This window comes from Aulonocara sp. 'chitande type north' Nkhata Bay, linkage group LG23, assembly GCF_057382095.1.
Source record: "Aulonocara sp. 'chitande type north' Nkhata Bay isolate Kocher_YH1m ecotype deep benthic linkage group LG23, A_spYH_male_GT1.1, whole genome shotgun sequence".
Taxonomy (NCBI): domain Eukaryota; kingdom Metazoa; phylum Chordata; class Actinopteri; order Cichliformes; family Cichlidae; genus Aulonocara; species Aulonocara sp. 'chitande type north' Nkhata Bay.
The window spans coordinates 13,544,136-13,557,831 of record NC_141365.1 but is presented as its reverse complement, the minus strand read 5'-3'; the positions used below and the strand labels follow the sequence as shown (position 1 = coordinate 13,557,831).

Here is a 13,696-nt window from a genome sequence, read left to right as displayed (position 1 = left end):
AGGACTGGCAAGTTAACAGTTAATCTGCGAGGAGATGCAGTGATTGGATGTGCCGAGTGTGAAACATTTGTCCAGAGGTGATCATTGAAGGCATAAAAAAAAAAAACAACACTCAGCACATTTTGTGACATACTGACTCATTTTAATAAGCAATACAATCAAATTCATCTCAGCAAACAGCCTGCTGATGTTTTATAGGGAATTTCATGATTTCAGCGGGACGCATTATTCACTGGGGATTAAAAAATACAAAATATTACCGCTCGCGTGATACAATGAAAAGACAGTGAGTCTAAAATTCAGCTAATTTGCTTTCTACCCAATTCTGTGCGTGTGTTTCAGAGGAGGCAGCGTATTGTGTGGTAACACTGACACATTAGAATTATTTTTAAAAAGAAAATACACGAACTGAAGCCGTGATCGTAACAAAGCTTTGAATAAGCAGCGTCTCACAACATCAGTAAGCACCTATAACGATGATGAGAGTTAAAACAGTAATAAGTGTACAACGGAAAGAGGTCTCGCGTCATTTCTCGCCCACAGTCCCGTCGTGCGCTCTTTTCACCTCAAAGCCAAAAACCTAAAACGCCTTTCAGAACGACTGCCTCCTCTTTGGTCAATACTGAACGGGACTCAGCACAATGCAGCTGGCGCAGATGTTTTCTCAAAATGACAACAAAAACTGGACTCTGCCCGTTCCAACGGACACAAACTAAACCGTAAGGACGAGCTGTGCGTGTGCTGCGTCAGGAGTGTATCGTACAAATTCAAGAAAGAGAGATGGCAAACGTACAAAAACATTCACTTCCAATCTGCCCGGAACAAATCGAGTTTTGTTCAGATTTGACGTGATTGTCACAAAAAATACATACTCATTCAAAGCTTTTTAGTAGAAAACACACTTATCACCGAACACTGAATTTGCCACGATTTAGATAAGTTATTATTTTAGTATTCGAAAGTTCATTTGATTTCATTTATTTATTTATTTATTTTCATTTCCTCAATAACAATCACGTGGGCTCTAAAATACGGCCGAGGAGTCCATCCAGTGGAGTTATTGATGAACGGATGCATTTGAGACTTGTTTCTGGGGTCAGGCGAAGGGAAAAGGGCTCTTTAGGTCGTACTGGAATAAGTCGGGCTTAGGTTTAGGTTCTTCAGAGCTGGACTGGAATGGGGAATCCTACTGTTCATGGTCGTAGATGTAGGCGTGGAGCGACTCCATCTGGACTTTGCAAAAACCTACAAAAGAAAAAAATATTAGCAAATCGATTTACTGCACAGGTGATATTTTATACAGTGTAGTGTAATGACTGCACTAAGTTACAGAACAGGAATGATTTGGATCATCACTGAGAAACGGTTCTGGGTTTGCAACAAAAAAAACAAACTGCAGAACGCGTCAAAGCTTTTGTTCCAGTCGTTTTTTGTGGATTTTCTCCCCCACATTTATCTTACAGGCCTATAAAAGAGACAGGTAACCCCAGTATATTACATTTATACACGTTTTTCCCACCTCTGGCTTTAATGCTGCTCATCCACCTAGAACAGCGGTGAGTAATTAATTTTCCCAATGGGCTAAAATAGAAACTGGGACTGTTGCGGCGAGCCCCCCCGATAACCTTAAAAAGACATAAAATTAATATTAAGCAGACGTGATTTCAACTTATTGCTGACACACCGTGAGCTAGAATGTCCTGTTGCAAGCTGCCCTGTTCTGGAGATGCTGGCGCTAACACATTTCCACACTTGTGTCCGTTTAAATCAAACCTCTTTTATTTTTTTGTAAAGATGCAAACACTCCGGTGAGAACCGAAGCAACCAGGCATGGACCCTTTGGAGGGTCTCTGATCCAAATGAATTCCAGAATGGTTTGTTTATGGTGACAGCATGATCTGACCGTTATCTGCTTAACTACCAGGTGTGTGCAGCAGATTTGAGCTCAACACTTTACTGTGGTCAGCCATGACAGACACAGACATGCAGAGTACACAAACTGTAGGAACTAATCCAATAATGAATACAAATTCCTCACATTATCCACTAAATCAACTAAGACTGGTAACTGAATTCAAGCTTTTTTCCAGGCGCTCACTTATTCATCCAGGGGTCACCCCCATTAATGCGTATATTTGATATATTTGATTGATTTTTTACACCGGATACCTGCCCTGATGTGACCCTCCCGGGGATCCGTCTCTCTTCCCCATCTTGAACAGTGTTGTGTCTACTTAGCACTAAATGTCTGGTGCACAAAGTACACCGCATATGTCACGACTCAAAAAAGTTGTTGTGACCGGATTCATCCAGGAACTATTTTCATTCTGCAGATTAGTGTTATCTACCTTTATTATAAAAGAGAAGTGTGATGTATCTATCTACAACCAATATTCACACAATTGGACAAAATAAGCCTGGACAGATAAACAGTGATACAGAGTTTAAACACATAAATCTAATCTTTGAGTAAACTGTCATTTCAGTGTTTCCACCAACCTGTGCTATACACTCTCCATGTCTTCACTGCCATTGCCCTCTTCCTTTAAAGCCTCTCCTTCATTGGCAGCCTCCTCGACGTGGGCCAACATATCGGCCATGAGTGCCTCTTCCAGCCGCTTCCTCACGCTGTACACCAGCTCCTCCTGCTTCCTACACGTAAACACAACAGGAAGCTGTTACAGTTGGCAGTTACATCTGGCCATAACAGCCATTAAACCAACAAAGAGCAGATGGTGTCTTTACAGAGATCACTGGTCACTTGCTATGGGTTGAGGAACACTGACCAGAAGAATACTGGAATTGGGCTAATCAGAGATAACAGAAAAAAGGCAAGCTTACTTTGCATTTGGCAAATAGCCCCATTTTTCTAATGCATTTAAATTTGGGATAGAAAGAATCGATACCTGTTGAATCTCTCTTTAGCTTAATGACCTTATAGTACCATATCACAGCATTAGAGCACTTCGCTCTCGCACTGCAGGCTTACTTGTTGTTCCTAGAGTATTTAAAAGTACAATGGGAAACAGCCTTCAGTTTTCAGTTCCCTCTTCTATGGAACCAGCTTCCAGTTTGGATTCAGGAAACAGACAGGCTTCAAACTTTCCTTTTTGCTAAAGCATATAGTTAGGGCTGGATCAGGTGACGCTGAATCCTCCCTTAGTTATGCTGCTGTAGGCATAGGCTGCTGGGGGATTCCCATGATGCATTGAGTGTTTCTTCTTCACTCACTATGTGTTAATAGACCTCTCTGCACTGAATCATACTTTTTATTAATCTCTGTCTCTCTTCCACAGCATGTTTTTTAATCCCGTCTTCCTTCTCTCACCCCAACTGGTCGCAGCAGATGGCTCCGCCCCTCCCTGAGCCTTTTTCTGCCGGAGGTTTCTTCCTGTTAAAAGGGAGTTTTTCCTTCCCACTGTTACCAAAGTGCTTGCTCATAGGGGGTCATATGATTATTGGGTTTTCTCTGTATATATTATTGTAGGGTCTACCTTACAATACAAAGTGCTTTGAGGCGACAGTTGTTGCCATTTGGTGCTGTATAAATAAAATTGAATTCAGTTCAATTTTACTCCACTACTGGAGGTCTTACTTCCTGGAACTGAAAATCACAGGCTCAGGTAAACATGAGTAGATTTTTTTTCTGAAAACCCAAAACACGTGTAGACTGTTTTAAGAAACCCACCGGATGTCTTCATCAGTGACTATGAAGGCCTTGCACAGTGGCTGCGCAGTGTTGAGCCAGACTCCCGGGTTCTTCTCCACAGCGGCGGACAGCTGCCCGGTGATTGGAGCAGCGCTCGTGTGCAGAGCGCTGGCAATCGCCGACAGGAGAGTTTTATCTGTGCAACCTGGACCGACACCTGTGGGACCAGCATGTGGTTACCAAACACTTTCCAGAAACTGTTAACTACACCCATGTTTATTTATATTTTATCAAAGTTTAGCAGTTACTGAGCTCAGTCGAAAACTGCTCTTAGAGGAAATACCAAAATGTCATTTTAGGACATAAAGTGCTTGGTGAGGCTGATGAAGTTTTACCTTGCAGGCCTTTAGGCAGTTCCATTGTTTTCACCAGCTCCTCTGCAATGTCATAAGCATTCAGACCACTGAGTTTCTTCTCCCAGAATAACTGTGAACAAAATAAGGAAGAATGTTTCAGCTGCAGGCAGTTCTCAACAGAAATACATTGTTCCTACGAATGCAGTAACCCCCCCCCAATCCACCAGTATTCAAGCAATACTGGTCTGTCCAGTTTCCTAGCTACACACACTCTTCATTATCTGATCCTTTAAATTACAGTATCAGATTACAGGCCTCCTGATTTCTCTGGCTTATTGTCACAGTAACAGTTTATTCACCTGTCTGGGCTGGTCAACGGCTTTCTGAGGGTCCGTCTTCACTTTGTTGTTGGGATGGTTGGTAACCTTGGTAACGGGCTGCTTAAAGATGGAGGCCGTCTGTCTGACTGGGAGTGATGTGTTCAGGTCAGGTTTACCCTTAACAAAAATATCAAGAGAGGATGAGAAGGACAAGAGAAACAGGATCCGTCTCATTCAACTAGAGAGCTAAAGCCTCTGCTTCATAGGCTCAGAGACCGGTCAGCCGCTGCTTGGTGATGGCAAACGGTCGCTGGGGGAAATCAGTCATGAAGAAGAGCGTGCTGAACCAAAAACCTCCAACTGATGGTTGTGATCGCATGTAGCTCGTCACGGTCGCCCATAGCTTGAATGACTTGCCTGCAAACACCATTTTACTCTCTGAGCTGTAATTAAATTTGAACTTGTACCACAAACTATGTTTCATCTCATTCTCTCCGATCTGTATCTGCACTCAGCACATCCCTCATTTCTGATTTAATCTTACATGTTGTATCCACCAAAGAAGCACTAATCAGTTTCCTGAGCTGTGTTGCGAGCAGTGGACGTCAGACTCTAGCTCAGATCATAAAAATGTAATCATGTAATCTCACCATCATTGAACAGTTTGTCCACTCTAACTGCACAGTTTTGTTGGGTACATTACTAAAATGTGACTTTTCCGCAGGTTTGATCATAATGCATTCGTTCTGCATCACTCCAGACCGAACTGTCAGGAGAATATTTCGAGAAACTCCTCGCCATCACCTTATCTGGAGCGGTTAGCTGTGCGACCCACAGAAAGTGTGGGCCGCACAGCTAACCTGTTACCACAGTGATCGATGCAGGTTAACAGAAACATCTCTGAGTCTTGCTTTAAGCTCAGTCTACACAGCTACACTGTTAATCTTGCTTGTACACTCCTTAGAGCTACTGATCCAATCTGTTTATCGAGACGAGCAACATATAATCCGCAAAAGAGATTAACTTTACAAAGCAGTGGCTGCATGCGTCCTTCCTCCACTTAGATCACAGACTTCACACTCAGGATTCTGGCATGCAGATAAAAGCGCAGACAGTAAATAGAACACAAATCTGGAGCCCGCTTTAGCACTGAGGTCAAGCGGCTGATTTTCACGAGGCCAACTGTGTCACCTTGTTCTGGCTGTTGTTATCGTATCGCAGTCTCTGGCGATTCTTGTTCAGCTTGCTCATCAGCATCTTCCCCGTGCGGAAATCAAAAGAGCTGAGGTCCATCTGGTTACCAAGGTAACGGGCCAGCTGAGGCTTGCTCCGAAACTTCTTCCCAGATGGACTAACGAGGAAGACGCAGAGATGAGGCGGGGGAAGAAAAAAAAAAAAAAAAGGTTAGCACTGCCTCTCAGCAAAAACAAAGGTCACACCGAGACTGAAAACACGAAAGACAAAAAACAAACAGAGACGACACAGAAAAGTGTAACACACAGACGACAACATGCAACAAGTCAACAGCAACAAAGAGAAGCAGGAGACATCCAAATGAGCGGATGAGCACTTTGTGAAATGGATGCAGACTCCACCTTGGCTCTGTCACCTACCAACAAGCTGCACACGTCTCAGGAAAAATGGGCACATATGAAAATATATACTGAACATGTGTAACTACACCCCACCCTCCTCCATCAGTGATCACAATGTGAACATGGCAAAACTAAAACTAGTCAAATGTTTCAGGGTGGAAACATTAGAGCTCTGCTGCTGGGAGCAGCAACAGCATCATCTTGAGCCTGAGAGATGACCAAACAAAGGAACAACTGTGGGTGGATACGTGCTAGAGTAACTCATGCAAATGCATCTAACATCACACACCACAGTGAACACCAGTAGGATTGTACATTTAGCCTACCACAAACTATACAACCGACCCGCCTCCCCCCTCTCTTGCCTCTGTTCCTCATCTTGCTCTTCTCCTCTGCTAAATGAGAACAAATCTGAGGTTTGTTGATTCACTTCACTGGGAAATAAAAGGTCATTAGCGGAGATTACACGGAGCTTTATTTATCTCAACACCTTGTCAGGTATGAGGAGCTGCTGCTAGCCTGCACACACTCCTTGCAGTCCCAACAGTTGTTGAGGACTTGGCCCGGCTGGCCTTGTTGTTGTCGTGCAGCAAACAGAGCCCCCCTCCTTCCCTCCCATTCCCAAACTTTACATCGACACCGAACACACTCCTGCCCCGCTTCCGTCCGCACACTCGGTGTCTCGTGCAACTTCTAAGTTTTGTTTTTGTTACAAGCCCTTAGCTCGTGCAGTACCTAAAATAATAGACATCGCTCTTTCCAGCTGACAAACCGGACTTTCTGGTCACTTCTTCCATTTTCCAGCCTTTGGGGAGAGCAGTGCAATCCCACCTTTTCTTCTCCATTTCCCACGCGAGTAATCTCTAAATCCACTCAAACTTACTCCAGATGACCACAGTGGCTTTTAGGAAATGTGCCGATGTATATTTGTATATAATGTTGTTGGGACGGCAGGCCTATGGCGTCTCACGCTTTTGTTTCGACCATGTTACTACGCGCGTCCTCTGGAGTAGATCTCTGCGCGAACATCTCGGCTCTTTGTCGTAGCGCAGATCGCTCCGCCGCGGACCTCAGCCACATCACTACCTGACTGTCTCTCCGGGGCACGAGGGCTACATCCGCAAGGAAAACAGGACAGATACGTCAAAGCGTCGCGACACAAACAGGAAGCTAGTGCGTTCGGATTTCGGTAGAAAAGCACGTCCTTATCGAAGCGTGAGCTGATTCTTGGGTAAAGTAGAGCAAGCGACCGGGGGAAAGGAAGATATTACTGATGTTTAAAAAGGGGAAAATAATCCTCCTAAACCTGGAGGGTCAAATGTAAGGCCCGGGGGCCAGATTCAGCCCAGCAAAGACTCCAATCCGGCCCACTTGACGGCTTTGGAAAATGTGCAGGAAGACATAAATCTTTGGACTTTTGAAAGTTTTTTTATGCAAGATTTGCAGTTTGGTTTTTTTTTGCTGATGAAGCACTCCTTGAGGCCATACATACTACAAGCAATTAAGTGATAGATAAATAATTCAAAACATAAAATTTCCTTTTTTTAACAATCAGTCCAAAAAAGGACATTTTCTGTGAATTATAGTAACTTTCTGTTTTGTTATTGCAGGACATTCTGGCTAATGAGCTGCCTGTAATTTTACACATTAATTTTACACAGTCACGCTAAAAGATTAACACATTTAACAAAGTAACACGTGGATAAACTGAGACGTTTCTTTTTCTTACATTATCATATTTCTCCAATAAGTGGTTACATTTATTTACACTGACGAAAAGGGCAGTTTCACCGGTCCGGCCCACTTAAGATCAAAGTGAGATCCATGTGGTCCACAATGTTAAGTAACCGTGCTCTATACTGACCCCTGAAGAGGTCAGTGTTAAAACATGCATTGTAACGTAGTTACATGGCAGTACACGCAAGAGTTATTATACTCATTTTTTATTTGTATTTAGTTTTACACATTTATTTCTAGTAAAGTTAGCTGCCAGAGGGATTTTTTGTTATTTTAGTTAGATTTCATTAACTATAATAGCCTTATAGTAACCTTCCATCCAAAAAGGTAAAATTTTTACTGCTGTAAGTAAATTAAGTCTTATGATTTGGTAATGAAAATATTAAACAATTTCAATTTATTGTAGTAACAACCAGCCTGTGTTAAATACTTGTTCAATAATAACTTAGAGCATCTGCATCAAATGTGGCGGCATGACTGAGGAGGACACTGGATTACCACCATACTTGTTTCAATGGAAGTCATCATCAGCTCACCAGGCTGTCTTTAACTCACAGGCTTATTTACAAATGAGTGTTCTGTGTGTTTATGGTTATTATTCATAATGGTTCATGATATGGTTTCAGATAAGCTGTTTATGCTTGGATTTGTTGTGCAGGCTATAAAGCTGGCACCATTGATTTCATTTAAATAGCAAAGTGAGTTGCCTTCAGGTTGTATTTTGCCTGTCTGTAATATCTTAGCTGAACATATGAAGTTCAATTATCTGAACTGGTATTAAGTTTGGGCTCTCACATTCACATTAATTTTCCTAATGTTTTATACTCGGTTGTCTCTCAAAATTTTAATGTTAAAATCTGAAACTTGGGTGACAAACCACTTAATCTTAAAGATTTCCTTAAATATTTGAGTAACAGTTGAATAATGAGTCTTTTCAAACTATTTATTACATGAATATTTTCATATTCATATTTGAATATAAACAGAACAAACTTACACACGTTTAAACCCAAAACTTGTGTGTGATATCACCAAAGACCGTAAAACGGATACGTTCATGTGTTTTAATTTATTCTTGTTCTTTTTCCTCTAATTTAAATATTCACATTCATTTTTTTTAGTTTTATAAATCAAGACTTTATAGAAATTGATGTGTCTTAATTGCATGCATTACTCAGGGAGATGATCCAAACATTCTCGTACACCCGGACAATGACAAATAAAGATATTCTATTGATTCTATTAAAAACAGCTAATACTGAAAATTGTTATTTGAATGCATTTGAGTAGTTAAATTCTTGACTTTGAAATGTAAGGTTTAATAATAAATAAATAAATTGAGATCTACTTAGCGTTTTTCAGTTTTTGAGTGATTGTTCATGTTGAATTAAAACAATGTTTTATCAAATATGTGAATGCAGTTATGCGATTAAATATATAATTATAATATTATGATTGAGTATAGTATGACTGCCTCCCCCTTGCTGTGCTTAGTTATACCAGAGTTTGGGTTATGCAGCTAAATCCTACAAATTCTTGAACTGAAGCGACCCTGTATACGCTTTTATTTTGACAGATCTTACAGGAAGTTGTGCGTTCTACGTCCCCGTAGCTTGACGTCAGTGTCATAACACCAGAGCAACGTTAATCTATGGGAAACATAAATTAGGCTGCAGCTACAAATAGACCGTAAACAATAAGCACGAAGCGGCGCTGACAACAACCACGACCGGTGCTAAATAATTAAATCCAGCAAAATACGCAAAATAAACACATTTATTTGTGGTTTCTTCACCAAAATGCGCAGGTTTCTGTGTGAACTGCGTGAAAGTGGAGAGCCGTTTCACCACGACAATGCCGACCGTTGTCATTCAGGCTCGGAGCCGGCTTTTATCAATGAACAAAGTAGATGTCACCGATGTACCGCACAGCATTTCAACTACACGTCACGCTTAGTTTCTATAAGAACAATGCAGGAAAAAGAAACATTATTTCTACTTTGCACGGCTAAAAATCTGCGCCGAAACAGCACCGTGTCGACGCAGTCCTGCCTCCGTGCTTAAACCGTATTATCTGTGAATCTCAGAGATATTAAAGCATGCTGCGAGGATCCAGGGACGCGGACAGCCTGGCTTCAAGCCGGTGCATGGATGTTTGCAGAATGCGAGGAGACTAGACGGTGGGATTTGCCTGATCGATGGCAAACATAGTTTCCGAACATATTCCGAATAACGCATCAAACGCTAGTCATAATTACACCCACAGCTCGCGGTTTTATTGTCCTTTACGTGTACTTACTCGTTTTTATCCATCTTGAAGACACTATCTGGTTTTCTCCCTCTCGCTATGTTAAATCCCTTCTCCCCTCTCTTCTTTCAGTCCCCTCCCCCTTCGATGTTAGAAATGAAAGACATTATCCACGCAAATTTCGCAGTCTGCCTGATAAAAAGAGCATAATGTCTGGCTCAAACTGGCCTCTTCTGGTTGAGCTGCTGGGCTCGTTAGGCTGAATTAATATGCAATTTTAAATTATTTTTACAGTACGAGAAAAGCATGCTGTGACAGCTACTAAATGAAATAAAATAAATAAATAAAAACATCCAGTTGATTTTAATGCAAGTAAATAAACGAAAATTTCTCACCATACAAGTTTGAACAAAGCATTTTAATAGTTGTACATTTAGAGAACAAGGAGACATACTGGGAGTAAATTACATTTATTCACATTTAATAACACTGAATCAAAAACAGCAGTTTATAAAGAGAGTGCATCTTGAAGTCCAAACTCCTAACAAGCCCTCAGTGACTGACTGTTGAGACAGGGCATCCCACAAAAGCTCAAGGTGTGAAAGGAATCCACCCAAGTGCCCATCCCAACGTTGTGGTCCTGCAGGCAGACACACGGCCCGTTTATTAGAAAAGTGTACATGAACACGTCAGGCTGAATGGCTAACTCCTGTTTTTCTCTTAGGAAACCTTCTGCCTGATGCAACAAGTGAAGGATTTCTGACATGATAAAGAGGTTGGGATAGGGCGAGGGTTCCAAAGGTCTGCAACTATTAAATAGGGTCTGTTTTAACCAGTAACACATGTACAAAAATGACAGAATGGATATCAAAGATATTATCTACAATATCTGTAGTACACCCAAACATTGCCACATAATTCATAATAATAAAAAAAGAAAAACTAAATCATTTTCAAAAATTAATCATACAGAAGCATGGAGCCTTTATTCTTGCATATTACTTCAGTGAACAGGAAAAGAAGAGCAGAATGATCTGCACAGCCTTTATACACCTGTAACACACTCACATGTTAAGAGTTTACTCGTCTGTCTTGAACTTCCCTCTAACGTACGGCACATAGTCTAGGATTAATCGCCAATCTGTGAAGTGAATGAGTGCCACGCCGCCCACTGTTCCCCAGGCAACCATGTTTGGGACCCTGGAAGGAAGAAAACAGGACTCCTGAATAAGACAGAAATGTAACCACACCCTCAATGCCAGCTTAGATTACACCCCTCAGTCACCATACGACATGGTAGTAATAGTCTGTTATTTATTTTGTACTGGATGCCGTTTTTATAGATACTATTATATATATATATATCATTATTTATTTATTTTTTATTTGGATGACCATAAAAATAAATTTGCTTGCAGCACAGTGTGACAAAGTGGATGAGCAATTGTCCCAGATGTGCTGACTTTTTTTGCACATTATTCTGTCTCTGTATTTATTTGCTATTTGTCAAAGTAACATTGCTGCACTAACTATCCCGGGTTTGTTTGTGTAAGCATTCTGTTGCTGGCAAAACACACATTCTGCAAATTAAGGCAAATACTCAGTTACATGTTTCTTTATGTTTTATTATGTTACAGGTTAAGTCATTTGTTCATACTTACTTTGTTCTTTCTTTTCAGTCTTCATGTAGGTCAGGTGTGGGGAAAGGCCCACCTAGCATTTCCTTATTTTAAAGTGCTGATGATGCCACTCATGACATCAGCAGGTTGAACCAAAAGGAGGGGTTTCTTTTACCATAGAAATGCTTCCTTTTGTTTGTTTCAAGGTCTGAAGGGATTTGCTGAATCTTTTTTTTCCCTAAATAGAGCCGTTTAGTTGTGTAAAGGTGCTAATTAGAAGTGTGAGGAGGTTTTTTTGTCATTTTTAGTCAACTATGTAGAGTTTTAGATCACTCAGCTCAAGTGAGTGGTACTGGCTGGACTAAATGAAGGGAAATTGATGGCCCTATATATAGTCAGTCTCTGCCAGACTCAGATGATGAAGGAGAGGTGAGCTGTGTTACGAAATCCATGTACTTTTGAGTTTTGTTAATTGGGTTACTTTGGGGGGAAGTTTTGTTAAGTTTCACGTAGGATGGAGTTCACTATAAATAAATTGCTCACCTCTGGAAACTCGAAATGTCTGCTGAGTCTGCTTCTCTACCACCTTCCATGATGTTCGAGTCTGACTACCTCACACACTGACAAAGAAAGAGGAACTCCTGTCTGAATAAAAGGGAATGATTTACTAACAGAAAAAAAGAGGTGTTAATGATTTGGAGCGATACAGTTTGTTAGGGAGTAAAACATTCCCAAGTTTTATATATGAATAAAAATACAATATACTAAGATTATATCAAATAGGCAAAATGATGGGGGCTGGCAGCTTACTAATGCCATTCTGCTGCAGGTGCTGTAGGCAGCTCTAAGCACGCTGGAAACAACGGAGGCGGCGCCGCCCTGCTGGCCAAACCTTGTGTTACACCATTTCTAACAATATTTTGGAAAACACAATCTCTTAATGGCCTATAATCAGTCTTTTACCTCTAATACAGGTACACAAACATCAGTTTGACTCTAGTTTTACTAAACAATGAGTGAGGATTTCCTGTTATTAGTTATCCAAACTGGATAATATTAATGTTGTAAATGGTTAACGAGCAGTAACTGTAAACATTCCGGTTTAATTAAGAGTATGAAAAACTGGGAAATCCTTACATTTGATGCAAAAATAACAAAATATAATAATAATAATAATTCTCATGTACACTATTTTCCATCAGGCCAGTATGAGCGGTTCTGTTCTTACTGGGAGGATCTGGATGTATCATAGCATAACAGACATAAACCTTGACTCCCATATCACTAACTGAGCTGTAAACCAACCCAGCTGTAACACTCAGCCATTTAGTTCGCCATTAAAAAAAAAAAAAAAAAAAAAAAAAAAAAGCATCTCTATGGTAACAAACAGCTAGCCAGCTAGGCTAAAAGGGGTGACGCAGGACACACAAAGGAAAAAGAAAAAAAAAGCAGGACCAACCCCCCGTAAACCCGCTCCACCTCTTAACTTACCACGTCCTCGCAATACCTATGTACTTGGCTCCGATGATTTTATTTAATATTTTCTGAACCATTGTGACCTTCTCGTAGTTGCTCTTGTCGCGAAGGACCCCGGGCTGTCTCTTCTTCTGCCTGTTTAAAAATAACTACCACATCCGCGGTTGCGTGCAGCAGTGCAGGGTCGTTTCAGGCCACCATTTTAAAGACCTGCGTTTACAAAAGAGGGCTGTTTAAACATGTTGGCTTCAGAGCTCCAGTAACGGCTCACATCTGCTCTTTAACGTGGCGCCTTTGTTGCATTCTGATGGCGCTCGAGTGAGTTTTTACCCTGTCCGAATATTGGCAATAGAAAATATGGACAAATTAATTTAACCCTTTATTACAATGGTTTCCTTTATTTTCCTTTTTTTTTTTTTTTTTTTTTAAATGTATACAATATTCAAAAGCCAGACATTGGAAAAGGTATAATCTGTTATTAAAATGGCACATTTATTGCTACATTACTGTTATTTACAGGACAGTTCTCAACTATATATATTTATATATGTAAATATATATATATGTAAGAGAGAGACAGGCTGAGTCAGGCGCTCTGAGGACCAGCAGTCAACAGTGTCCTCGCTCCAAGATGTCAAGCTCTGTGCCTGTGAATGTCGTTAACACTCAATGGTCCAACCCCCTTTTATTTCAACAA

At 40.9% G+C, this 13,696-nt stretch overlaps 2 protein-coding genes across 5 annotated transcripts; both read right to left on the bottom strand.

Moving 5' to 3' along the window:
* Positions 1 to 120: 120 nt before the first annotated feature.
* On the bottom strand, positions 121 to 10,111 carry mbd3b (methyl-CpG binding domain protein 3b). 4 transcript variants are annotated; one of them, XM_086284259.1, is made up of 8 exons: positions 9,956 to 10,049; positions 6,247 to 6,315; positions 5,517 to 5,676; positions 4,365 to 4,502; positions 4,045 to 4,135; positions 3,689 to 3,866; positions 2,500 to 2,652; positions 121 to 1,245 (listed from the first exon to the last, which is right to left on the bottom strand). In XM_086284259.1, the coding sequence occupies exons 1-7, from the start codon at positions 9,967 to 9,969 to the stop codon at positions 2,505 to 2,507; spliced, it is 798 nt and encodes a 265-aa protein (XP_086140385.1). In that variant the 5' UTR covers positions 9,970 to 10,049; the 3' UTR covers positions 121 to 1,245; positions 2,500 to 2,504. The 4 variants fall into 4 exon arrangements, with proteins under 4 accessions (XP_086140385.1, XP_086140388.1, XP_086140387.1 ...); XM_086284262.1 differs by lacking the exon at positions 9,956 to 10,049 and adding an exon at positions 6,656 to 7,486; XM_086284261.1 differs by lacking the exon at positions 6,247 to 6,315 and having other exon boundaries at positions 9,956 to 10,111.
* Positions 10,112 to 10,303: 192 nt separating this feature from the next.
* LOC147301378 (cytochrome b-c1 complex subunit 10-like) lies at positions 10,304 to 13,334 on the bottom strand. Its single transcript, XM_086284263.1, has 3 exons — positions 13,015 to 13,334; positions 10,973 to 11,104; positions 10,304 to 10,544 (listed from the first exon to the last, which is right to left on the bottom strand). Exons 1-2 carry the CDS (start codon positions 13,074 to 13,076, stop codon positions 10,984 to 10,986), a joined length of 183 nt encoding a protein of 60 aa, XP_086140389.1. The 5' UTR covers positions 13,077 to 13,334; the 3' UTR covers positions 10,304 to 10,544; positions 10,973 to 10,983.
* Positions 13,335 to 13,696: the final 362 nt, after the last annotated feature.